Genomic DNA, 25,268 nt, shown 5'->3' on the forward strand with positions numbered 1-25,268 from the left:
TGCTCATGGAGTCAGACCTGCAGGTCGTTCTCTGCCCACATCAACAGCAGGTTCACATGTCCCATTAAAATTACTACAACCATTGTTTGTACACCTTAAATATATCATTTTAATTTTGAAGAAAATCAAAGAAATACATTTAACATATTAGCCTCTTCGATCATATTCATTGTTTATTTCAAGTTAAATATTTATTTGTAAATCTGTGCAGCACCTGTTGCTTTTTATTTGGTGATTGAGGACAGGAATATATTATTTGACTTAATGATATAATATAACCTAATATAATACAATATAATGAAATATAAAACCAATAAGTATCTGTGTACATACAGTAAATGCCTGTTATATTGGAGGTTGGAAAGTTTAGGATCCCATGCCACGGTCTGAAAAGTCTGGGAATCACTGATCCAGGATCTACACTTAGCCAACTTAACAGACCTCTGGGGGTCTATTAAATTTAACAGCATTTATTAGTCAAAACAAGTTGCAGCAAGCCTTCAATGTAGAGCAGTTTTACAACTTATTACTATTGCTCCTCTATTAATTGTCTTTTTCTGGCCAAATGTTGTAGATCCGGGATGGTCTTCTACCTGAAGACACAGTTCTGGGGAAGTACTGCAGTACTGCATCACCTCGCCCCCTGCAGACCACTGGTCCAGCTGCATGGGTCCACTTCCACTCTGACTTCAGCGTCTCTGACCGAGGCTTCCACATCACATACACAACATCACCAAGTAAGACAGCGCACAGCATCACCATGTACCACATTTACCCTCAGGGACCCACCATAGACCCATTTTTGTCTTTTTTTTAGGGGGTGACAGGGGATCTTTAGGGGGAGATAGTGGATATGCAAAGTGGGATACGTCATCTGAAAGCTGGGAACCTGAAGAGTAATTTGAGATGCAGCTTAGCACTGTGTGCCAGGTTTTTCTAGTCATAAATCTGTAATAAACATTGTGTTTTGGTCAGGCGCCTATTCAAATTTTGAAAGTTTAGGCTGTATAAGGGCTTAGAACATTATGAAGTATACGGTGGCCATTCCCATGCTCCATTATGTCTCATAAGTTGTTGCAGCAATTTTTGGGCTGATACCATTTGTGACACAGATTTGGTGCAAAATTAACCCATTTTTGACCACTCTAGAGTTTATAAAAATGAAATCCCTCCAAACACCACATTAAGAAACCAAGACCTTGAGGAACACCATAGAAAAATTCATGGTATGATTTGGTATCAAAAACTTTTGACGTTTGGAGATTTCTGTAAGAATTGCATTTTTCATTTCACATTAAAGCTGCAAGCAGCGACGAACTTCACACGTGTCGGAGGGAGTGGCAGTCATGGTACTGAGGTCCTTTGACATGGCTCTGAATTTTTTTAAGGCTTAAAATACATGTAGGAATTATTATATATGAAGTATATGAAGTATAGAATGAGTACTTTTGCTATTTAGCTGGATGATGAAGAAACCATTCTGAATATGTCACATAAAAAAAATTAAAAGTAATGCAGACTGTTTCTGCTATCAAATCAAAGTGTGGAAAAGTAGTTAATGACTGATAAGGTCGATCTGACCCAAATGTTGCATTTATAATCATGGGAGCTTATTAACAGTGTGTTGATTAATTTTCTAATAAAAGATAATCTTTCATTTTTATTTCCAGTTATCTTCACACAGTTGTCTCATGTTATTCTGAGCTGCAATGATGGAATCAGGGTGTAAAATCATCCACACTGTCAGCTGTCTCTCTGGGGATAAAATAAACTTTCCACTGACTTATTAATATTGCTCTTTTTCACTTATCACTTTATTGTAACTCAGGACTTTTGTCCATGTCAGTATCCTGTAGGAATGATTTGTTTTTACAGTGATCTGATAGGTCAGTGGTCGCAGTGTTGACAGGTTGTGGTCCAATCCTCTGAAGTTAACCTGCTCTAGAGGTCTGTACTCTTATCCAGCATGTGAAATTTGGGGTAGATTGGACAATCTCCACTTGAGTTACAACAGCACTTTTATGGCGAAACATGCAAATGCCATGGCAATGGCAACAAAAGTAACAACAAGCCTTGGATAACTAAATTGGTGAAATCTGTTTTGAATTTAAAAAATCTCCTTTTTATAAAGGGGATGCCACCCAAAGAGCAGAGGCACCTAAAAATGTGAAAAAAGAAATAAGGAAAGCCAATCTGAAATATAACAACAAAGTAGAGAAGGAACTTGGCAAGGGTAACTCCCGTTTTGCATGGGAGGGGATCAAGTCAATGGTGGGGATGTAGAGGACAGGGAGGAAAGCTGTTTTTTTCTGACAAACCTGATAGAGTCCCTGAGAGCAGTATTATCATTGATTAAAAAAAAAAAAATTGAAAAATTGCTGAAATTTCTCATGCACACTAAAGAGACGAAAAGTCCCAGCCCCGATGGTATTGGGGGCAAGCTACTCAAAAACTGTGCCAGGCAATTATGTGGCATTTTTTCTGTTATATTGCAGTGTTCATTTCTTCAGAGAGAGGTTCCAAAAATATGGAAAGACACTATTGTAGTGCCAGTGGCCAAGGTTAGGACTCCCATATCACTAAATTATCGATTATCGTCCTGAGTCCCTTACTTTCTGACTCTGAAGGCAGACTTTTCTTCTGCCTTTGATTACATACAGCTTTCTTGCACACAGACTTATCTGTGACTTAACTATGGATTTCTGAATCCTGTATGCTGGCTTATGAGCTTTTTAACTCACTGTGGCCAGAGGGTGAAAGTAAATGGGGCTCTCTCTAGTCTTCCACTGCTTCATCACACAGGTGTGTTCTGTCACCCCCACTGTTTGTTTTGTACACCAATGATTGTGTGAGCCAGCATGAGTCCAGACATATCATCAAATTTAACTCCTCCAGTCCACATGCCGATGTGTCCTTGGGCAAGATACTTAACCCCAAAATTGCTCCTGATGGCTGTGCCATCAGTGTATGAATGTGTGTGAATGCTTAGCTTCCTCTGATGGGCAGGTTGGGACCTTGCATGGTAGCCCCTGTACCCATTCAGCGTATGAATGTGTGTGAATGGGTGAATGTGATTCGTAGTGTAAAAAGCGCTTTGAGTGGTTGGAAGACTAGAAAGGCGCTATACAAGTACAGTCCATTTACCATATATATATATATATGTATATATATATATGTGTGTGTGTATATATATATGTGTGTGTATATATATATATATATATATATATATATATATATATATATATATATACATATATATATATATATATATACACACACACACATACATATACATATGTATGTATATGTGTGTGTATGTATGTATGTATGTATGTATGTATGTATGTATGTATGTATATGTATATATATGTATATATGTATATATATGTATATATGTGTGTATATTTTGCATATTTCAAAAAATATAGAGTGAATTCTGAATTGACGATTGGTTGCAGTGAGGCAAAATTTTGTCCCAATTTAGTGCATGGGCTGAAAAAATTTCAGTTCTGTAGGACATACTGGTGTTTTAGATTTTTTTGAAGTTTGGAATGTGATATATCTAGAAATTTAGATTTGTTGTAATAAGCCACACCCACTTTAATCAATCATTACCAAATTTTATGAATTAACTGAGTCATCACCCTAGATCGTGTGAATCGAATTGAATCCACGTAGCAGACTACAAGATATAAACATTTTGCATTTGTGGTGTCCCTAGTGGTACAATATCCCAGGACTGCATAGTGAAGCTCAGACCTAATATCCAAACATGTACACCAAGTTTGGTTACAATCTCCTAAAAATGTATAATTTCAAAACGGATTGGTGTATCGAATTTTCATTCATAACTTTAGATCAGCAACCTCCATGATTGATCCTGAAAAAGTTTTGGGATGATTAGCCCAACGGTTTCTGACGGGTTCTTGAAAATAGGATTTTGAGAAAATTGAGAAGAAGAAGAAAATAACAACATTAAAGCTGCAAGCAGCGATGATCGGGCCCTCGCACCTGCATGCACGTCTGAATAGTCACAGTGCTGTTATTGTGGAGCAACATGATGCAGTAATACACTTACCAGAGGGCAACAAACACAGGCCCAAGCCCAATTGTGATATCATATTGAAATAATTACATGTCAAACATGCTTGCAAAGCTGTAGTTTTTGCACATCCTAAAGGCCTCAAACGTGTTCGTTAAATGAAAATTGACACACAAAATCCAAAATGGCCAACTTGCTATCGGTCTATTCTAGGTATTATGATATTAGAATAAAGATCCCACCTCATTTCATTAACATCAAAGAGACTTTGTTCCAAAATGGTGCTGTCATTGGGGCATTTATTGGAAGAATATTCTTGTCCTTGGGTGCAGTGTAACAGTTAACAGGTGATATATATAAAATTGTTATACTGTTACTGTTAACTGCAAAATCGACTTTTAAACAAATGTGAAAATTGATATTCTAGATGTTAGTTAGTAAGGTGATGTTGACGGAGCAAAAAAGGCGAAACTCAACTGCAAGGGCAATGCAGCAATCGGACAGTCCAGCAGGCATCCAGCTGGGAGTGGCAATTCTGAGTGGCTGGTACTGTACAGTCAGGAGACTGTAAGATGCTTTCAAATTAATTCATTAATTAATGCAGTTCACTTTTTAAAATAAAAAGACTGCAGACCATGTATCTCATTGCCAATTATGTTTCATATTGTATTTCAGTGGACTAAGGACACCAGTGAATGGTGTGTCACACAGTGTACTGGAGCAAGAGGCTGAAAATTGTGGTCCCTTTTCTATTCATTCAATCAAGAATCAGTTTTGAATTGAGAATCAATTCTGAATCAAATTGGACACCCATGAATCGGAATTGAATCGAATGGTGAGATTCCCAAAGGTTCACACCCCTACCACCCTCACCTGGATGTCACCTTTGATGTGTGATTGACAGTCATTAGTTAAATTAGTGTTTAGAGAAAACTGCTTGCTGACTTTCTTGAAGTGTGAAGAGTGTACAGACTATTACACCTGGAACATTTATATTTGGCAGTTTTTCACCCACAACACATCCAGTTAACTTATTCCAAGTGATGAAGTGAAAGGATATTTGTGCACAGAGTTAATTTCAGTAGAACTGGATTCAAAACAGTGTAAGCTGGTAAACAATGTAGTTCAGGAGACAGTCCAGTGGCTCTGTTGTTGGGATGTTGTTGCTTAACAACAGGTGAGTTGTGTTCTAATTGACTGTAAAGTGGCCTCATTAAATTAATGCAACCTTCTCTCTCTCATTGTGATGTGTCATAAGTGGAGTTGTTGAAGTGATTTGTTGCAGGCTACAAAGGTGCTCTTTTTCAACTCTGGCTAAAACACACACTTAATGACTGAGATTTCTATTCACTTCCAGTACAGTAATCAACATAGATTTGTTGTGTGGGTTTTCTTCTAATGTTTCAACTTCTAATGTTTTGCACAGTGTGCATGTGTATACCTACCGTTTGATATTAAAATAAAAGAGACTCTAGATTAAGTTTTCTGTACCTCTGTTAATACTTTATCAGTACTTTCAGCATTTTGCTTTTGTGAATGACACCCATAACATCAAGGAATAGATCTCCTACCCCTGGCAGCGTTAACGCCCTGCTTTTTGTAATTGACTGCACAGGTAGTGGAAGCGCTCATCCTGGTGTGTGTTGTGTCTTAGGTGATCCTGGTTGTGGTGGTACTTTCACTGACAGTGAGGGTATCATCATCTCCCCCAACTGGCCCAATGACTATGCCCACAACCGCCAGTGTATCTATTTGATCAGGTTGCCGGTGGGTGAGAAGGTGGCCCTCAACTTCACTAACATGAACCTGGAGAGTCACAGCAGCTGCACTTTCGACTATGTCGAGGTAGGAGCAGTAGGACTTGTTTATAGTTCAAAAAACATATCATGATTTATATCTGGAAATGTGAAAAATGTTGTTAGGTTTATGCCACTAAAACCCATTGTTAAAGGGTAATACACACTCAAATTATGCCAGCACCCTCCCTCCTAGCGCATTTTAAGAAAGGAGGACACCACTTGTAGGAGAACAATCTGGTTCCAACTCCAAAGAATGCTGTTGGAAGAAGACAGCTTAGGGAGGGGTCTAGAGTACCAGTGTTTTAATATATGAAATTTGGGCTCTGAGAGGGAGTGTTTTGTGCAACTTTCTAGCCTTTCTAATCTTTCACCCCCTCACCCCCTCTTTCATTCAACCTTAATTTAGACTCAGAAATATATTGAGGCAGAGACCTCATTTACAATATAGCTGAGCAAAGTACAAACAACACATCCTAAAAACAACAAGAGTGGCAGTAACAGTGCTGTGCTTTTCTCTAAAATCTGATTGGTTAAAAAAGAATGTGCTAAAAATAGAATGTGCTGAGAGAAATTATATAAGCTGATTATTTATTAGGGATGCTGGTATTTTTGCAAGGCAAGATAGTTTAGAGATAGGCCTATAATTGTTTGTGTAATGGAGTTACATAAGCAGCCTTCCAGACCTTAGGAACTGTACTAGTTAAAACTGAAAGGTTAAAAATATGTGTTGTGTTGTTGACTATAATTGGAGCGGTAAGCTTTAAATAGTATTGGTTAAGTTTATCCTCACCAACCGATTTCTTTATGTCTACAGCTAGTAATGCATGGACTACGTCACATGGAGAGAACAGCTGTAAAGTAAAACCATGCCTTGGCATTACCTTGGTGTCAGGATCAGCATAGCAGACAGAGGATATCCTATATAAGTTTCATCAAATAGGTTAACAAAAGATGCAAAATGTTTATTAAAAGCTACACAAATCTCTTTATGGTCTGGAATTGAACACTCAGCAGCTGTGGTGAGAATAGGAAATGAAGGAAAAGACTTATGGTTGAGAGAATTTACTGCCTTCCAGAATTTTGCTGGATTTGAATATGCTTTGGGAATTAAATACAAATAATAATAAGATTAAGCCTGACTTATTGCAGATGTACATTTGTTTCTAAGCTGCCCAAAAGCAAGCCAGTGATCAGGGTCCCTGGTACCCCTGACAAGAGCCCAGGCTTTGTTTCTTTCTTTAAGTAAGGAGATTTCTGCTGAGAACCAGGGACTTGACCAATTCTGTATTCTATATTTTTTTAAAGGTGTATGTTTATCAGCCACTGAATTAAAAGATTTACAAAAACTGTCAACAGCTGATTCAACATCTGGGATTTTAGCAGTATCATGAGTATCACTTTTCAAAAGATCATTCAAGAAGGCCTGCTCATCAAAATATATAAAATTCCATCTAATCACCATACTGGATATAGTTTTTTCTTCCCTAACCTCTCCTCCTGTTTGTTCTTTCTGCCCTCCTCCTCTTACCCACTTCTCCTTACCCTGCTCCCCTTTCTTCTAGGTCCGTGATGGCAGGGTGGAGACTGATCCTCTGATAGGGAGATACTGTGGGAGCTCACTGCCTGCCCTCATAGTCTCATCCTCCAACTTCCTATGGATTCGCTTCCGGTCTGACAGCTCAGTCAGCCAGGCCGGTTTCAGGGCTGTTTACACTGTTGGTGAGATTCCACATATTAACACACACATGATATGATATCCTGTTTATGTATGGTTTACTCTGTGATATATTTTGTTGGATTATTTACTTTGTATAATGTATTACACATTACTTCATGAATTAAATTATGCCTGTTCTGTTTAACAATCAAAAACAAGTGTACCTTATTGACGGTGAGGAAAGATTGGTGAGAGAATTTGCTTTAAAAATTGTCTTGATAGAATACTGACACTTGTGGTGGTGCGGTAGTATATTCATCTTCTTCCTTATGTTAGTGTTAGTTTTAGACAAGTGTTGCTGCAGTTTTGACCTCTTAAATAAAGTAATGTTTGACAGGAAAATGAAGGAGCACCAGTATGTCCCGATAAAGGAATTATCACAGATCCAGGCAAAGATTTGAATTCATACAGTCTCATCTATATTCATCCCAATAGCCATTAACCCTCCCTGTCCCCAGCTTGTGGAGGTACTTTGTCTGGAACTGGGCAGTTTCACTCGCCCTACCACCCCAACAGCTATCCCCACAACAAGGTCTGTGAGTGGGTGATTAACCAGCCTGAGGGCTATGTAGTCAAACTCAACTTCCTGTCCTTTGACATTGAGGGAGGCTCCTGTCGTTTCGACTTTGTCGAGGTAGGTCATTGTTAAACTAATTCATACAATCACATTGTTGAATCTAGTTATGAAATGTTTTATTTAAATTTATTTGTAACAGAGTATTTTTTCAATGTGGTATTACTATTACTTTTTTCATCTTAACTCTTATTTTCTTTATGTGTTTTAATACTGTAGTGCTTTGATATTCACTATGAATTAAAAATGCAGTACAAATTAAATGCATTATCATTACTATTATTATTACTACTTTTTCCTCAAGTAAAGGATCTTAATACTTCTTCCACTGCTCATAATGACTTATTCAAGAACAGTGGACAGGCTCCCATCTGGAAGATCTGGGGCCAGTTGTTGGTGTTTGCTGCAAGTGATGCCTTTAAATTCCTTAAGTGTTTTTAAGGGACAATATAAGAAATATTAGAAAATTTGAAAAAAGAAAAAACTAAATTAAAACTCTGTTATCTGTTGTACTCTGCCTGGGAGCACATCTATTGTCCTCCTCTCTCATACTCATACATTTCACAACATGTCACAACATATAAACAAATAGCACATTTAATTAGCTCGAACAATGCTATTAACATACACAACCACACACATTTAACTGTACTAAATAAAACCAATACGCTTTCCTGCTTATCCATCATATTGTACCTGTGTATTGCTTTGGTTTGTACCTATGGTGACACACAACTTGACAGACAACATGACATAAAACATGATGCTTTTGTGTTATTTCACTAAATCAGTAATAATAAATAATCCACTTAAATAGATGTGTGGTATGTGTTATGGCTATTAGAGATGTGCAGAGAGCCCGGTATTTGTATTTGTATCTATATTTGTTGAGACAGCTAAATTATTTACATTTGTATTTGTATATTGTATATTCAAATAAAAATGGAAATAGGTATAAAAATCTAGTTTTTGTTTTTATTACGCTTTTAATTTTAGTATATAATAGTCATTTACTGCCTATTTTTTACAACCTAACTTTGTGGAAAGGAGAAGGGGAACAACAGGTTATGGAGAGTCCCTTGTAAGCACTTTGCTTGTGTCAGTAGCTCAGGTTTATCCCTGGCAAACACCCCCAACTCCGGGAGTGATAAGGAAATGTGTGTCATGTAGCAGGTGGATGTGACTCCCTTCGCTGAGACCTGCTGCAGAGGAAAGAGACTGAGATAGCTATGTAACCAACATGGATGCCAATTTTTTTACTTCCTGAAGACAAATATTTGCACGAAATAAATGTTCGTAAAAAGCCCACTATTTGTGCTTTGACGAATAACGTATTTGGATTCGGGCACACACCTACTGGATATATTGATGGATGGAGAAGGGGATAGTGGAATCAGTTGTAGTAGGATTGTTTCCTCTGTCTTTCAGGTCAGGGATGGCTCAACGTCTAGCTCTCCTCTGCTGGGGACATTTTGTGGTGTTGAGATTCCCCCCAGGCTCCAGTCCACCCAGAGGTCATTGTACATCCGCTTCAAGACCGATGCCTCTATCAGCAACCATGGCTTTGAAGCAGCCTATGGCTCTGCCTTGGAGGGTAAGAGCAGTATCAATAATTAGCAGATTTCACTTGTATGTCACCAAAGATTTTACTTATTACTGTACTGTTGCAAGAACAATATGCACAGACATTAATACAGATAAGAAGCACAAGCTTCCTACAGCTTTCAAAAGAACTTCATATGAGCAAGAGTCATCTGTTCAACCATGTTTGGTGACAGCTGGAGGTTTTACTTGTGGTTTTGAACTTGCTGAAACCTTTCAGAACTGTACATGATGCACATAACATGACACAGGCACCAGCATTTTATCCAGTATTCTTTTTAAAATGAGTGTCTTTTACAGCTACTTTTCAACTTTTCAAAATCTACCGATCTCTAAGTTGACCAGTTGTCCTTTTACATCTGCACTAGGCTGTGGTGACACCCTTACTAGTCCTTCAGGTGTTATCACAAGCCCTGGCCACCCCACAAACTACCCACATGGTGCCAACTGCACTTGGTACATCAGTGTTGCCCCAGGAAACCTAATTAGGCTGTCGTTTGACTCCTTCAACATGGAGTACCACGTGAACTGTAACTTTGATTACTTGGAGGTCTACGACAATGGCACTGTGGAGACCGGAACCCTCATTGGCAGGTATATGATACTGTGACTACACAATTTACAGTTTATGAAGGCTCTTAAAAATCAGCATAATGCAGATAATTGCATTCTATTTGTTGTAAGTAAACGGATGTGGATGCTTTGTATGTGCAGGTACTGTGGGCGTTCAGTACCTCCATCCATCACCAGTACTGACAACCTGCTGACCTTGCTATTTGTGTCTGACTCAAGTTTAGCCACTGAGGGATTCTCTGCCAGCTATGTCTCCATCAATGCTACCACAGGTACATAAGATATGATAAAAGTTATTGTCTCCTTGAAGAAACTGTAATATTGCAAGTATAACAATTTGAACCAGGATGTTGCACATTCTTTTTTTTCTGTTTTTAGTAAAATATTTTAGACCACCAATAAATTAGTCTTGAACAACCAGACTACACATTGCAAATGCAAGTTTCATTACAAATTTTTAGCTATGAAAAGAGCCCATGAAAACAGATTTCTGTTCAGCTACTATTCCCATAACTATAGGAGAGTGTTAGGGTAATGATGTGACCTGCTGCTGACTTGCTGCCTAATAAAACCTCCGAGCCTTGTGTATAGTAATATTAATATGAGTAGATATTAACTGTACCATGAGAGATGTCAGGGAATGAGGGGAGAGAGAGAGATAGGTAGGACTGGCATAAACTTAGAGGCCAGAAATCATCTTTTTAGATTGTGGTCAATAGGATGTAACTGACAAAAGACAGATCGAAGAACATAGAGGAGGTAACTGTCTGGTGTAACAGGATGTCAGGGTGAGAGAATCTGAGTTGTTGAACTTGCTGTGCCAAAATATGCAAATAAAACCAAAAGACCTAAAAGACCTCTCAAAACTAATTAATAATGTTGATGAACTAAAGTGAATATTGTTGTTTTTAAAATTCAGTGTATTATTTTAGTTTATTTTTTTTTATTTGATTTTTGTATCATATTTAAACCCCAAATTCATTCAGATTAAGTCATTATGGTTTTCTAGTCAAATGAGGGTCTGTATCTATATATATATGTACATTTCTCATCCAACAGGTCAAGACAAATTCTTTTAAATCGCTTGTAAGTTAGGAAAGATACAGTTTGGTTAAGTTTGGTTCTGTCATTAAACAACTTACACACAACACATTCTTCCATATATTCATGTAAAAACAAACTGACAAACAGGGTTGAGAGGGTTACTTTTCAAATGTAATCTGATACAATTACTAATTACCTGTTAAAAAATGTAATCAGTAACCTAATCCAAGTATCACAATATTAAAGTAAGGTAACTTGATTACTTTCCGTTACTTTTGGATTACCTCAATAACAAATTTACAAAAAAGAGAGAATAAATATCAATAAGATGACTTTTACTTAATTCTGTAAGACAACAGAAAAATCAGTGGCAGTTTAAATGCAGGTCCAGAGCAAGTGTCTGTTTCAGTGTTCAACCAGCAAATGACAGCAGAGCCAGAGATTTATTTATTTTAAACTATCGTTTAGCAAATGACAAACTGAACCAAGCGCTGACTACAACAGAGCACGTCCTCTCATGCTGTTACTATAATGTTACTATCGGTACGACAGCAGGACAGCAGTGTTTGTACAGTGCTCTGCTTCCACTCCCTGCAGGCATAGTGGGAGTGCCAACTGCATGCTGTAGCTTTCATGCAGTGTTTTTTTTTGTATACTAATTACATAATGCCGTCACATATATTCTTTTACTCTCCAAGTCTGCTGACAAACAAAAACACACAGATTCAATCCAAAATAAAAAACAGACATTCAGAAAAAGAACATGATTGAACACACTATTAACAGCATATACAACAAATCAAGTGTTATGTGTGATACTGAAGCATGTCACAGGTTTAAAACACTAAAAGTTAAAATAAACTATTTGTAGTGGCCTAAATGAAGCAGTTTGTATAAGTGCAGATGCAGTCTTTTATTCTATGCAGAAAACCTTAAATGTTGAATCTTAACCTTAATCAGAAATCCATTAGAGTGACAGAATAGCAGATATGTAAAGAATCACAATTTAGAAGGAGCTGTCTATTATGAACTGTTAACAGAGACATAAAAGTAGGTTGCTATTACCACCGTAAAGAGAACTCACCTATTGAGCCATTGACAAAAACCATTGCTGTTTTACTTTTCTTTTTTCTTTTTTTCCCAATTCGATTAACAAAAATCCTCTCTGTAAACCACTGAAAAGTAAGCCAACGCATCATTCTATGATGTACTACATGTCAGGGATCCCAAACGGGAGGCAGGGTTGGGGTTTGGGCTCAGACATGATCTCTGTAATTATTCTTCTAATCTAAATCAATATGCCTGGGCACTGAGTGAGAGGGGAGAGGGCAAGACAGCACCTTATACACAGAGCTCAAGGTATGTCTCCCCAAAATGGCCTATAATAGCCTATGAAGTTATATAATTATTAATCAGCTTATTTTGCTGAATCATATGGTTTTCTTGCAGCCAAGTAGCAAATGGCCCAAGGCCTGGTACAAGTCTGTTGCTCTATATGTAACGCAAAAGTAATCCAGACTGTTTTTGGGTGAAGTAAGAGTTTTTCACAAAAATTTAATTGAATGGAAAAGATTTTAGGGAAATACAAAGTTTTATATACAGGGTAGTTTTTATTTGGACAAAATCCAAACTTCAAAGTAAGTAGTAACGAAATACTCAGATTTCAAGTGTCTGTTTAAACTGCATTACTCTCTCATCATCTCTATAACATAAAAAATAGAATTTTTGTTATGCTATTCATTGTTGTATATAAGTTAGTCTGGTTAATAGTCTGGTTGAATCATATTTATTTTTTTACCTATTTTTATTTATCTGTCGATCTATCTCTCTATCTCAGACTGTGGCGAGACCTTAATCTCTCCCACTGGGTCCTTCAGTTCACCTAACTACCCTGACTACTACCCCAACAATAGAGACTGCATCTACAAGATCATTGTGCAAGTCAACATGCAGATTATGCTTAACTTCACCAACTTTGAGCTGGAGGGCTCCCCTCCTTCTTGCAACTTTGACTTTGTGGAAATCAGGTAAGTACAGACTTAAAATATTCAGAGTCTGAAATTATGGCCTGCCAAGTGAGAATGGCTATACAGTTTCACCTACTGCATCTCTATAAATTTTAGATAGTAACATCTGAATGCCTCCGCTAGGGACCCCACAGGGGTCCCCAGTCACTGAATAATATAATCAGTAGTATTGTTTATAAAATGGGAATTGCCAAAAGTATGCCTTTATAGTTCACGCTATCTTTTCAAGCCCTGTATATTATCAACATAATACTCCTATGATATGTGGAACAGTTTTGTGACTTACTTAGCAATTAAAATACTGCACTGCTCAAAATATTTCAAATATATGCAAAACTCACTTTTTCGTACTAGTCTGTGGTTTTTTGACTCTGGCTTACAAAACTGGTATCAGTGCATTCTCTGGACCTTCATTGTCAATATTTACCACATACATTTTTGATTTTGTTTTATTTACTGGAGACATTACTTTGTTCTTTGGTGTTTCAGTGCAATATGTAGAAAAACAGTGTATCTCACCCATAAAGCTTGAAATTGTGCACAATTTAACAGACGTCCAGTATATGAGCTGGTGATTGACCATGCAAAATCTGGTGTAAATAAAGCCATAAAGGCAGCTGTAAAACATTTTTTAAATTAACTCACAAATACAAATTTTTCAAATTTCACCATTTTTGCTGTGCATATCCACTGTATGCTCCGGATTGAGCTGATCTAATATGGTACAAATCAGCCAATCTGTGTATTAAATACAAAAGTACATTTCATTTATGGCCTCGTCACTCATGGCGTGGTGCACAGGTTGGAGAACATTCGTGCAAATGAGGCAGCACAAAGCAAGTAGTCGGTATTGTGGTTGAAATTAGTTCTTAAACCTTGCGCCAAGAAAAGACGTCTCTTAACCATGTGTGTGTCTAGTGCAATATCAATTAACTGACACTTATCATCCACACCACAATCCACGCTTTTTTATTAATGTTGAAAATGCTGATAGATTAACTATTTTAATAAACCACTCACCGACCAGTTTAAATTACCACAAAAAATGTATGTATGTGAGGCAAGGCAGGAATGATTCTTAGATTAACTGTTTTCTACATTTACCTATACTGTGTGAAAAGCTTCTCCTTCAGTTCATTAAATATTTGCAGCCTCTGAAGGCAGCAGTACAGATATGTTGATAAAATTGCAGCGTCTGATTAGAGAAGTGCCGTGCCAGAGTGCAGTGCCATTACACACAGTTGTTCACTGTGTTTACCTTCATTAAATCAAATGGAAATGACACCAGGCTGCAACAAAATAACCACACAGGATGAAAGAGCAACTACTGAAAAGAAACACATACATTTTATGCATGTAATTGTGAATTAGATTTTTTTCCTACATTTTTCAGCTATGGTTTTCACACCTTTTTCACCACTCCTTTGCCTCTCACACAAATGAATGGGTTAGGGTTAGGGTTCCAGCTTGAATAATGGAATAATTGGCAGGCTGCCAAATCTGCTGCTAGCTTAAAGTAATTCAAAAATGAAACTTAGTAACAATATGCATTATGTTAATAAGCAAGAATGAACAGAGGTTTGTATATTTAAATTACCCTTTGCATAGCAAGCATCTAGACATAAATGTGTTAAACTGGAGAGACAGGTCATGTATTGACAAAATAAATTCATTATCGAATTCAGTGTCTGTTATTTAATCATCAACTTTGACATATCTAGAGTTTCTGAAGTCCAACACATAAATAACCTGACTATTGTTTCCACTAACAGAAAAATACTGTGTATTTAACACACCTATTTTCAAACAAAAATTAATTAAAATGTACACAATGAAAACTGACTTTCACCAATTTTCATATTTCTTACTAGAGTTATAACCTATCATACGCTACAATTTGTCATCAGCTGTACGTCAGTTCTTGTTTTATCTCCTTACTGTTACCTGATTTATCCTAAGACTTTTCTTCTTGCAAAGGAAAAAGTATACTGATGAATACCTGAGAGCTTAACTAACCATAACTAACTAACCACATCTCCACACATTACAATAAGTGTTTAAACACATGACAAACAATGAGAAATGATGAGAAAAATGGTCTTTCTCGATTGTATGGGTAAAAGCATTCCCTGAGTTACAAGTGCTCCCCCTATTGGCTTGGACAGGATTCAACATTCATCCATTTAAAATGGACAAACAAAATTCTAAAAGCAAAAATGATGTTAATTTTACATTAAAAAAAATAGATAACACAAACACTGTATTTTGTATGGGTCAGACTGGTGATGGACTGAGACACTACTGTGGTCTAATGCTGCCTGTGTGTCCTCCTTATAACCTGCAGTCCAACTAATCTCTGATAACTCTGTGCAAACTTCATTTTTTTTCTTCAAATAATATAAAGATATCCTATTTCTAATCATATAAAAGACTGCCATTTATGTGGTCTCACAAAGCATTTTTGAAAAAGGCCAAATGTTAGCTAAAGGAAAACTGTTAATTTACCTTGACTGTTATATGTTGTCCAGATGGTCCCAGCACTTTTTACTTGGAAATCACAGAAATTCACAGATTCAGGATTTTTTTTAATGGGCGAGAGGAACTGGATGTAATGTAAAAAAAAAAATTTAACCAGTGAATTTTTTTACTTTAACAGCAAAAAAGGTGAACCAGGGACACTGACAGAACATCTGTCTGTGGTCATATTTAATATCACTGACATTTTGAATTTCCTCCATCTTCTACAGGGATGGTGGCTATGAGACATCTCCCTTAATTGGTAAGTTCTGTGCCAATCAGGGGCCTCCAGTCCTGATATCCCACAGTAACCGTCTTTGGGTTAGATTCCACTCAGATGTCACTGTGACACGTCGTGGATTCACTGCCCACTGGGATGGCACACAGACTGGTGAGTGGTTGATTTTTGACTGATTGATTGATTGATTGATTGATTGAATGATTCATCATTTGATTGGTTTATTTTTGTTATGCTAGAATTTCTCTTTTAGCCAGGTTAAGTGAATGCTTGTCAGCATTTACACTAATAAGAATTTAACAAGTAAGTTAGTTTTGTCAACATCAACCGATTCTGTTATCATGCCTATCTAAATGCCTAAATTGGCTCATTCCTTTGCATCTTCTGGTCTCACACACACACACACACACACACACACACACACACACACACACACACACACACACACAACACACGTGCCTGTCCATCTGATTTCATTTCTTTTCCCAAGGCTGTGGAGGGGTGTTGACAACTGCATCTGGGGCATTTTCCTCCCCTAACTATCCTTTGCCCTACCACCCTAATGCTGAGTGCTACTGGAACATCAGGACCAGCCAGGGCAGCCAGCTTCTTCTCTCTTTCTCTGATTTCCACTTGGAATCCAGCTCTGCCTGCTCCTATGATTACCTGTCTGTGAGTACTGTACCTCCATAGAATTTGAGTGCATTATGCAGTGGTCTGAAGATGATTAGTTTATGGGCTGATCACTTGACTATATTAAGTTGAATATTAAGGTTAAAGGGGACGTATTATGGTTTTCCTTATTTTTAGACATATTTATAATGTCACAATGTCGGATGTTCATGTTAAAAGTGGCCGACGTGTCAAATAACAAGGTAAACGTATGTAGCAATAATCCCTGTGAGCAGAAGGCCCCAGCTTCAGACTGTTCTGAACGCTAAGTTTCCAACGGTGTTTTCTACTTTCAGCCCGAGCTGACGTCAGTTCATGACAGATTTCTTTATATGGATATCTGTTATGTGTACCGCGCGCGAGTTCGCTGCTCCGCTCCGGGAGTAGTTACACCAAGCCACGACTCTATTACACAGTACAGCAAAGTAAAATAAGTACTTTACCTGTTGGAGGTGTGCTGGTTGTCTGCAGCTCTTCATAAAACATCTCACTGTCTATTTCTGCTTGTACTCTTCCTCCCCGCATTATTTCCGCTGAACAAATAGCTCCAAATAGCTCCATATGTTTTTTTAGTGCCCACGAAGCTCCGCTAATTCAGTGAGGAACATGTTTTTACTTCCTGTAAATTATTCACAATAAAAGTCTCCTGTTAGTTAGCCATTTAAAAGCTTTTAATTTGAAGCAGTATTAGTATTTTCCTTTGATAACTGAATTCATTGTTTGTCATTATGACATGAATTTTCTATAACATTAAAATCAAATCACAACACAGAAAATGGAAGTGAAGATGTTGGATTGAATTTCAGTATTACTCAGCAGAGGGCAGCATAGTTTTGCCAACAGTAAATACAGTACAAAGCACTGTCAGTTTTTGTGAGGAGGTGCAGGGAATTGCATTACTTACTTTCAAATGGTCATTAACAATCATTACTCCATAACTTCCATCCATTTGAACTCATGAAATTCAAACAAACAGTAGTGAAGTTTTTCTCTTTACTGTTTGCTAATGCAATAGACAAGTCATTGATGTCATTAATGTATTTTGTTTCCATATCACCATTTAATGTGTGTGTGTGTGTGTGTGTGTGTGTGTTTGTTGTTCAGGTGTATGATGGTAACAGCAGCAGTGCCACAGAGCTGGCTAAGCTGTGTGGCAGCCAGACACCCAGCACCATTAACTCTTCCAGCAATCAGCTTTACATCAAGCTACGCACTGACAGCAGCGTCAGCACTGGAGGCTTCTTTGCATCATACACATCCAGTACGAAAACACACTTATACATGCATTAGGTCCAGTAAGGCAGGCAGGATACTGCAAACTGAGTCTGAAATGCAATATTGTTATATTGTGCTGCAGGAAATTGTGTTAGGAATATTTTGAAAAATTCAACAGTTTTTATTACTTTTTAGCTGATTTGGGTCGAATAGCCAATATCTCAGCTTAAGTAAAAGAACTGTCTCTTGAAAATATAATGTACTCAAGTAGATGTCATCCGAGTAACTGTGTAAGTACAAAAAAAAACTGGAACTGAAAAAATCTTCTTGATTAACACATGTAGTAATACACAGCATTCTTATTTTGTTTCATTTGCATATGTGTGACATTGTTTGACCACAGACAATGATAATGGTAATGTTGGTACATCACGCCTATTTTCTATGAAATACAATACAATCAAATTAAAAACTACAATTTACTGAGACATGTTTCTTAAGAACATGTAACAAAGTAAATATAACTTGTTACTGTTCATCTCTGCAAATGTTTTGGAAAACATTTACTTCTTAATAAAAACATAAAACTATGAATATCTATGATACCTTCTACCTGATGTGTTGTATTTAAAAATACAGAATATTACAATTTTGTCAATAAACCAATAAAATTCAGTTATTAAGCCATGGTCCCAATTTTCATCAATATGACTGATATTGACTGAACTCCCAGGATTCATCTGAGATATAAACTTGTTTGTTTTCAGAATGTCAAAAGGTGCTCATTTCAGGCCGGCACAGAGGAGTGGTGGAGTCACTGAACTTTCCTAACAACTATCCCATCAACTCACAGTGCAGCTGGACCATCCAGGCCAACAGTGGAAACACCATCAACTATAGCTTTAGTGCCTTCCAGCTGGAGGCCACTTCCAGCAGTTGTCATTATGACTACATCAAGGTACACAGACACACTGTTCATGTCACTATGCTATTCTGGTTCACTTTGTAGTTTTAATGATTTGCAGCAGTCTGTCAGCAAACTGTAAGCATGAGTTACTTACTGCCTCTAGTTACTACTACTACCACTACTCCACTAAATACACATAAACTGATTAAATCTACCAAAAAAGAAACAAACATATGTGTCAAGACAGTGTTTTTGTAGAGATCCATCAAATCTCCATTTTATGATCATAACGTTCTCTAACAAAATAAACAATAGCCACAGGATAATGAAAATAGTTATTTTAGAATTGGCTTAGACCATGCATAAGCACAAATCATAAATGTCCCATGGTCTTAAAAAATTATATAGTCAATATTTATTCAATGTAAACGGTATATTAGACCCACAATTATTTAAAAAAAATATTGGGCTTAAATATACAACATTTAACAGTGTGAAATTGCTAATAATACACAATTTATGTACTAATTATAAAATTAATAGCTTATACTTTGTAATCCATAAATCATTATCATAAATGTAATGAAATTATTAATTTATTTAAATTGTCATGCTCCCACTTTTAGATGAAAATAGCTTATATATTGGAATTTCCATATTGGAATGTGACAATGATTAATTTCCCCCATCTGATTTGGCTGTGATATATGCAACTGGTTAACCAGCAGCCTGTTCAGTGTTCCTCACAGCCTGACAATTCAGTAGTGGCACACGGAGGGGCGCTCTGCTTTCGGCATATCACAGCCTGTTGTGGACATAGATGAAACACAACTTGCACCTGGCACAGCAGTAGAGATTTATTTTGATCAGTTCCACAGTTCTACACATTCACCAACTTTTTATTTTGTTACAAACATACTGTGTGGTAGTGGTGCAAGAGGTATGCAGGCAGTATACAGGATTCACAATCAGGCTCCAAACAGTTGTGCCAGTGACATGTTTACCAGTCAAATCTGCCTTTCTGGCCTCTACTTCTGAAACTACAGACATACTGTGTGGTAGTGGTACAACAGGTATGCAGGCTGTATACAGATATCACAATCAGGCTCCATCTGCCTTTTCTGGCTTCTACTTCTGAAACTATTGTTTGCATTTCACTAGCAGTAAAGTTTTTCTACATTTTTACCATCACAGCCCTCTTTGCAATGAGTGACAGCTCTCTCTACTGCTGCACCGCTCCAACAGAGCTTTCCTTATGTAGAAAAATGGGGGCATGGTAGCATGCTAATTACTGATAGCAGGCATGCGTCTGTCAATTTAGAATGATTCTGATTCACTAACATATGCACAGTGATAAGAACAAAATTGGCCAGTGCACACGTGTCATGAATCCGACAGTAAATTTGCGCACGTGCTTATTTTAAGTGTGCAAAGTAAGAACATTTCTTTGCACATATTAGTGAACGAGGCCCAATGACCATCAGTGTGCGTCATGAGTATATATTAGAAAATATGTGCTCAAGAGAGATGGATCTTTGCTGTGAGACTGTAGATGGTATAAGATCTGGATAAAGTGAAGTCACTCCTCAAATCCTCCCGCAGACCTTCCATACAGGCAGTACTTAACATTTCAAAGTAAAGAGACAACTCAATCTAAGGAAACACAAATTCAAGTTGCAATGGCTAAAAGTGATAATGCTATTAGTGCAAAATTGTTGATGAGATAAGTTAATGGATTTAAACCAGCTATACCAAGTTTGACTGAGAGTTGAACTAAGCAGTTAATCACATTTTGGAGCGACCACGCACTAATCCAAACTTTTAAACATGACAAGCCAAGATGTTGTCCTTGACATTCTGGCTTGTATCTTCTCAGATGTATTATGGACTGTCAGATGTATTATTGTCACATAATACTGTAAAAGACTCATCCTTGTTTACCTATTGGCCCTCTGGGAAATTGCAACAACACTGTAGCTGTTAGAGTACAGATGGCACAGTCAAATACAGTAACATACACAATTACAACAATAGACAGTTAATAAAAATTGACAAGCTATTCTTTGTGCACATAGCCTGGACATTTTAATGGTTTGTGGTTTTTATTTCCTGGTAAACTGGTGGTTGTGTCACATTGGCCATCAAACTCTGAGCCACTGCAGGAATGAGACATGGCCATCTTTCCCACCCCTCCCTCTCGTAGCACAGTATATATTTCATTGATTGGTGATGCTGAAGCATATAGCTGTGTTAAACCATGATCACGGGGCTTTTCTGTGCTTTATGATATTTAGGCTATTTGATGGTGCTGATGTGTATCTGTCTTTTGCCCAATTAGCCCCCAGGCTACTAAATTGCATATTTTGATATGTTGAAGTTGTGGAAAACTGTATATACTTTGTGAAATGCTATCTACAACAATTTATTATGTGTACCTTCTTCTAAAATCAGTATTTAATGTAATACATTAAGTTATTGAAAACAAACATTTTTTCTCACACTGCATTGTTTTTACAGCTTTAGCATATTTTCAAGACCTTGTGATATGGCCGATGGTCCAGTAAAGAGATGCCTGAGAGAAAAGAGAGGACAAAGAGGTGAAAATAGGGACGTGGAGGGAGAAAAGAGAAGGAGAAGAGAGAGAAAGCATACAGCTTGGACGATCATGTGCTTGTGGACAACAAACAGAGTTAGAGAGATGCAATGATTATCATAACAGTTGTTCTGACAGTTAATCAGTAAAACATGATAAATTCATTGAGAGGATAATGGTAACAAGTACAAGGCCATGAAGTAATCAATTAAAAGCAACTAACCGAAGGTTAAGGCAAATTATTCCAGATAATCCAGGGTCAATAGGAAAAGGACTTGCAGTCTGAATAAAAGGTTAAGGAGACCAGACAGGTATGAAGGAGCATGCCCATTTCAGAACAGTGGATTTTAGATGGACTAGGCAAATGAAAATGTCCAGATGGGTAGATTTGAATGCTCTGCAACAGTCTAATGATTGATAGATAAACTGGTGTTTACACATGGTGTTTAGTGGAATTAAAGCTGCACTCACTGTCTCCTCAAGGGGGGTGGGGGATTTCACACAACAGCAAATTACACACAGCTGGCATCAGCCTGGGCCCTATCATTGCCCAGCTGGAAATTTTAGATGGCTGCAGTGACACTGAAAATAAAAGAAAATGGTATTTAAATTCTACTGAACTCTTCTTCACATACACTAAATACCACTATATGTATTTCTTCTATAAATTCTCCTCCTGAAATCCTAACCTGACTAGGTCTAAATTCATTCAAATGTTCTTCCAACTGCAAAACACAGTTGTAGTGTACCAAATATTGGACAGAACCCGTTAATACTCAGTGCAGATAGCATATCAGAGAGGAGTTCATTCATCTAAGACACGTGTATAAACAGACAAGACAAACAAGTCTCAAGCAGTTTCTAAACAGCTTAATTTAATTAGTTTGTCAGTTGGAATGTGAAATGTGATTTAATAAGTGATTAATTGATTTAAATAGATGTATTATCTGGGACTTGAATTAACTGCCACTGTGGGAGCCTGGTTTTGATTTTTGGAAAATGATGTCTACATAACCTACAACCTGTATGAGAAAAATGGTCATTCCAGAGTGTGTCTTTGCTGTTTGTCCAACATGATTTGTTGGACATGCCTTTCATTAGATGTCTCTTCAATGTAGGGCTGTGTTTTAATTAAAAAGAACTGTCTTTTACAGTCTATTCTAATTTGCTAAGAAACAATTCTTTAGTTTTTTGTCACTTTGTCAGTCACAAAAATATGTACAAGTATATATTTGCTAAACAAAACTGTGTATTATAATCTCCACTCATACCACTTTCTCCAAATATTACTGTCCAAGCTCTATAATGGGCCTAATGAGCAAGCTCCTCTGATTGGTACATTCTGTGGATACGCGGCGCCGCCAGCCAACAGCACCACAACCTCAGCCCTCACCATGGTGTTCCACACTGACTCGTCTGTGTCCATGTCTGGCTTCCAGATGATGTGGTATCAGAATGGTAAGAGGGAAATGTGTATTATTGTTGTGTTTCATAAAAATTAACAGGACTACATAGAGATTTTACAAGATTTTACACTTCAAAATTTACAATAAGCTCATAAAATATGATTGTCAGAAATATTGTAATATTTTGCTCATCAGATTTAAATATAAATAAATAAATAAAATAAGGGCTCTATTTTTGTATATTGCCAATGGGCCCAGCACAGATCACAGTCAAGAGCTTCCAACTGACTTGGAATGCATCAGCTGACTTTTGATGATTTTTGTGGGGATATGGGTGAAATGAGAACATTCTTGATGTTACATTGTCACAAATATCACATTGCACAAAGTATAAGCTGTGGATCTGGCATTAATCGTGGCAGTTAACATCATCACTCCAACTACAAACAACAGATAGAACAGATACCTTCTGCCTTTAGATGGTTGTAAAGTGTCATTCAGATAAAGAAATGGCCCTCAGTATAGCTTCTAGCTGATGTGGATGACGGATGCTGGCAAGAATTGCTCAATCTTTATTCTATCTTGCTGGCATTAATGCCATAATCAGAAAAAAACCATTCATCTGTGTGTTCACTTGCCAGTTGAATTTGATTCAATTCAGTTCAATTTTATTTATATAGAGCCAAATCACAACAGAAGTTATCTCAGGGCACTTTTCACATAGAAAAACACAGAATGAAAGTGAAATATACAGTCTAACATGAATACAATTTTTGTAATTTCAAAGAAGTTTATATATGTGCTCTCACAAATAAAGTGAGAAAATATTGCAGAACATATGTGCACTTTGTTTGTTCTACACTGCTGTATTGACAATGGTACACCCTATACTGCACTTAACAGGCACAAGCAAGGAAATAATCTTAGTGGCCTCAGGAAAATGCAACTTTGCTGAAGCAGAGGTATGCTCAGTACCATGCACCAGCTCCAAAACAGAGCCCTAAGAGTGCACGTGGAATCATCCAGTTGTTTTACGTACTCTAATTTCATGCATGCTGTTGTAAAATATATGTTAAAATGTACCACAATGTCAGCTGTCACCTGCAAAGTAAACTGTCTCCTTGAGACTTCCACAGTGATTGTTTGACCTCCTTGTTGCTTTGAAATGTACAGTCATAGTTCTAGAGCCTGGATCATCACTTTAGTAGAAATGCTGTCAGGTTTAGGTGACATTATTGCACACTTGCTTTATTCAAACTGTAACAGCCTCTTTGGTCCCTTCTGACTTGAAATCTGTTCCTGCAGGTTGCGGTGGAGAGCATTCTGGTCCCAGTGGTTCCTTCAACAGCCCAGACTACCCCAACAGGTATCCAGAAAACAAGGAGTGTATTTGGTATATCACGACATCGCCTGGCAGCAGCATCACTCTCACTATCCATGAGTTTGATGTGGAGTTCCACCAAGACTGCAACTATGATGTGCTGGAAGTAAGATATGACCTTGGCTTTCTGTTTTTTAGAGGAAAATACTTGCCATTTCAAATAAGATAAGATAAAATTGATTATGGTGATGAAAATGTTTATTGCAACATTGCTCTAGGTGCTAGAATCTGATCTGTTCTATAGTTCTTTATTTTTAGAAAGATGAAAATCACATACAGTACTGTGAAAGTCAGGTTTCACTTGCTCTCTTGCAGAACTCTATCCAGGCAACTTGCTATAATTCATAGACAGCTAACATTTATTGTTCAGTTTAATCAGAAGTACAATTATAAATAAAAATTTAGTTGAAGCTATCTGGAGAAGAGAAGCACAGTCTCTGACAGTTTCCTTGCAGTTTACTGTTGTACCTGGTTGTGGTGGAGGCAACTTTAACAACTGTTTATGGTTTTACTGTTAAATAGTTTAATCTAAAACAATGCATCAGATAAGGGGCAGTATAGAAATTACAAGGCTGTGGCCTTTATAAAAAAGCAAGACTATACTCAAAAGTAGTATAGTATTTTATCTCAAAATACTATATGTATGGCAAACATAATGAAATGGTGTAAAAAAAAAAATCCAGCTCCTCTTTTGTTATTAATTATTTAATTTTAAATAGCTGCTACACTACCTGTCAAAGCTTTAGCTAACCCTAATATAGGAGTATTAATACTTTATTATTTAATTACTTCAGAAGGGAGCACTAACCCTTGTTCAATTTAATCAGTGAATTAGTCTCATAGACGTAAATTCGTGTCCCAAACAGTGACCTCTATTTACTGCAGCTCAAAGAAACAACCAAACACCTTTAGGATAAATGAAGACATTTATTAATAGCTAAACGTCTTGTGGATACATGAT

General features: G+C 37.2%; 1 protein-coding gene across 4 annotated transcripts in view; it reads left to right on the forward strand.

The window, feature by feature from the left end:
- The window catches only part of cubn (cubilin (intrinsic factor-cobalamin receptor)), a 172,891-nt gene that overhangs the window by 33,345 nt on the left and 114,278 nt on the right, over positions 1–25,268 (forward strand). For 2 of the 4 annotated variants that reach the window (XM_044339395.1, XM_044339396.1), the window contains 14 exons: positions 575–737; positions 5,697–5,887; positions 7,404–7,560; positions 8,017–8,192; positions 9,561–9,726; positions 10,103–10,328; positions 10,449–10,579; positions 13,189–13,378; positions 16,126–16,286; positions 16,624–16,805; positions 17,910–18,066; positions 18,788–18,978; positions 22,819–22,978; positions 24,232–24,413. In XM_044339395.1, the coding sequence (XP_044195330.1) occupies positions 575–737; positions 5,697–5,887; positions 7,404–7,560; positions 8,017–8,192; positions 9,561–9,726; positions 10,103–10,328; positions 10,449–10,579; positions 13,189–13,378; positions 16,126–16,286; positions 16,624–16,805; positions 17,910–18,066; positions 18,788–18,978; positions 22,819–22,978; positions 24,232–24,413 (2,433 nt within the window). The remainder of the gene's footprint in view (positions 1–574; positions 738–5,696; positions 5,888–7,403; positions 7,561–8,016; positions 8,193–9,560; positions 9,727–10,102; positions 10,329–10,448; positions 10,580–13,188; positions 13,379–16,125; positions 16,287–16,623; positions 16,806–17,909; positions 18,067–18,787; positions 18,979–22,818; positions 22,979–24,231; positions 24,414–25,268) is intronic. The other 2 variants (XM_044339397.1, XM_044339398.1) reach the window with 1 other exon arrangement.

This window comes from Thunnus albacares, chromosome 21 (assembly GCF_914725855.1).
Source record: "Thunnus albacares chromosome 21, fThuAlb1.1, whole genome shotgun sequence".
Lineage (NCBI taxonomy): Eukaryota > Metazoa > Chordata > Actinopteri > Scombriformes > Scombridae > Thunnus > Thunnus albacares.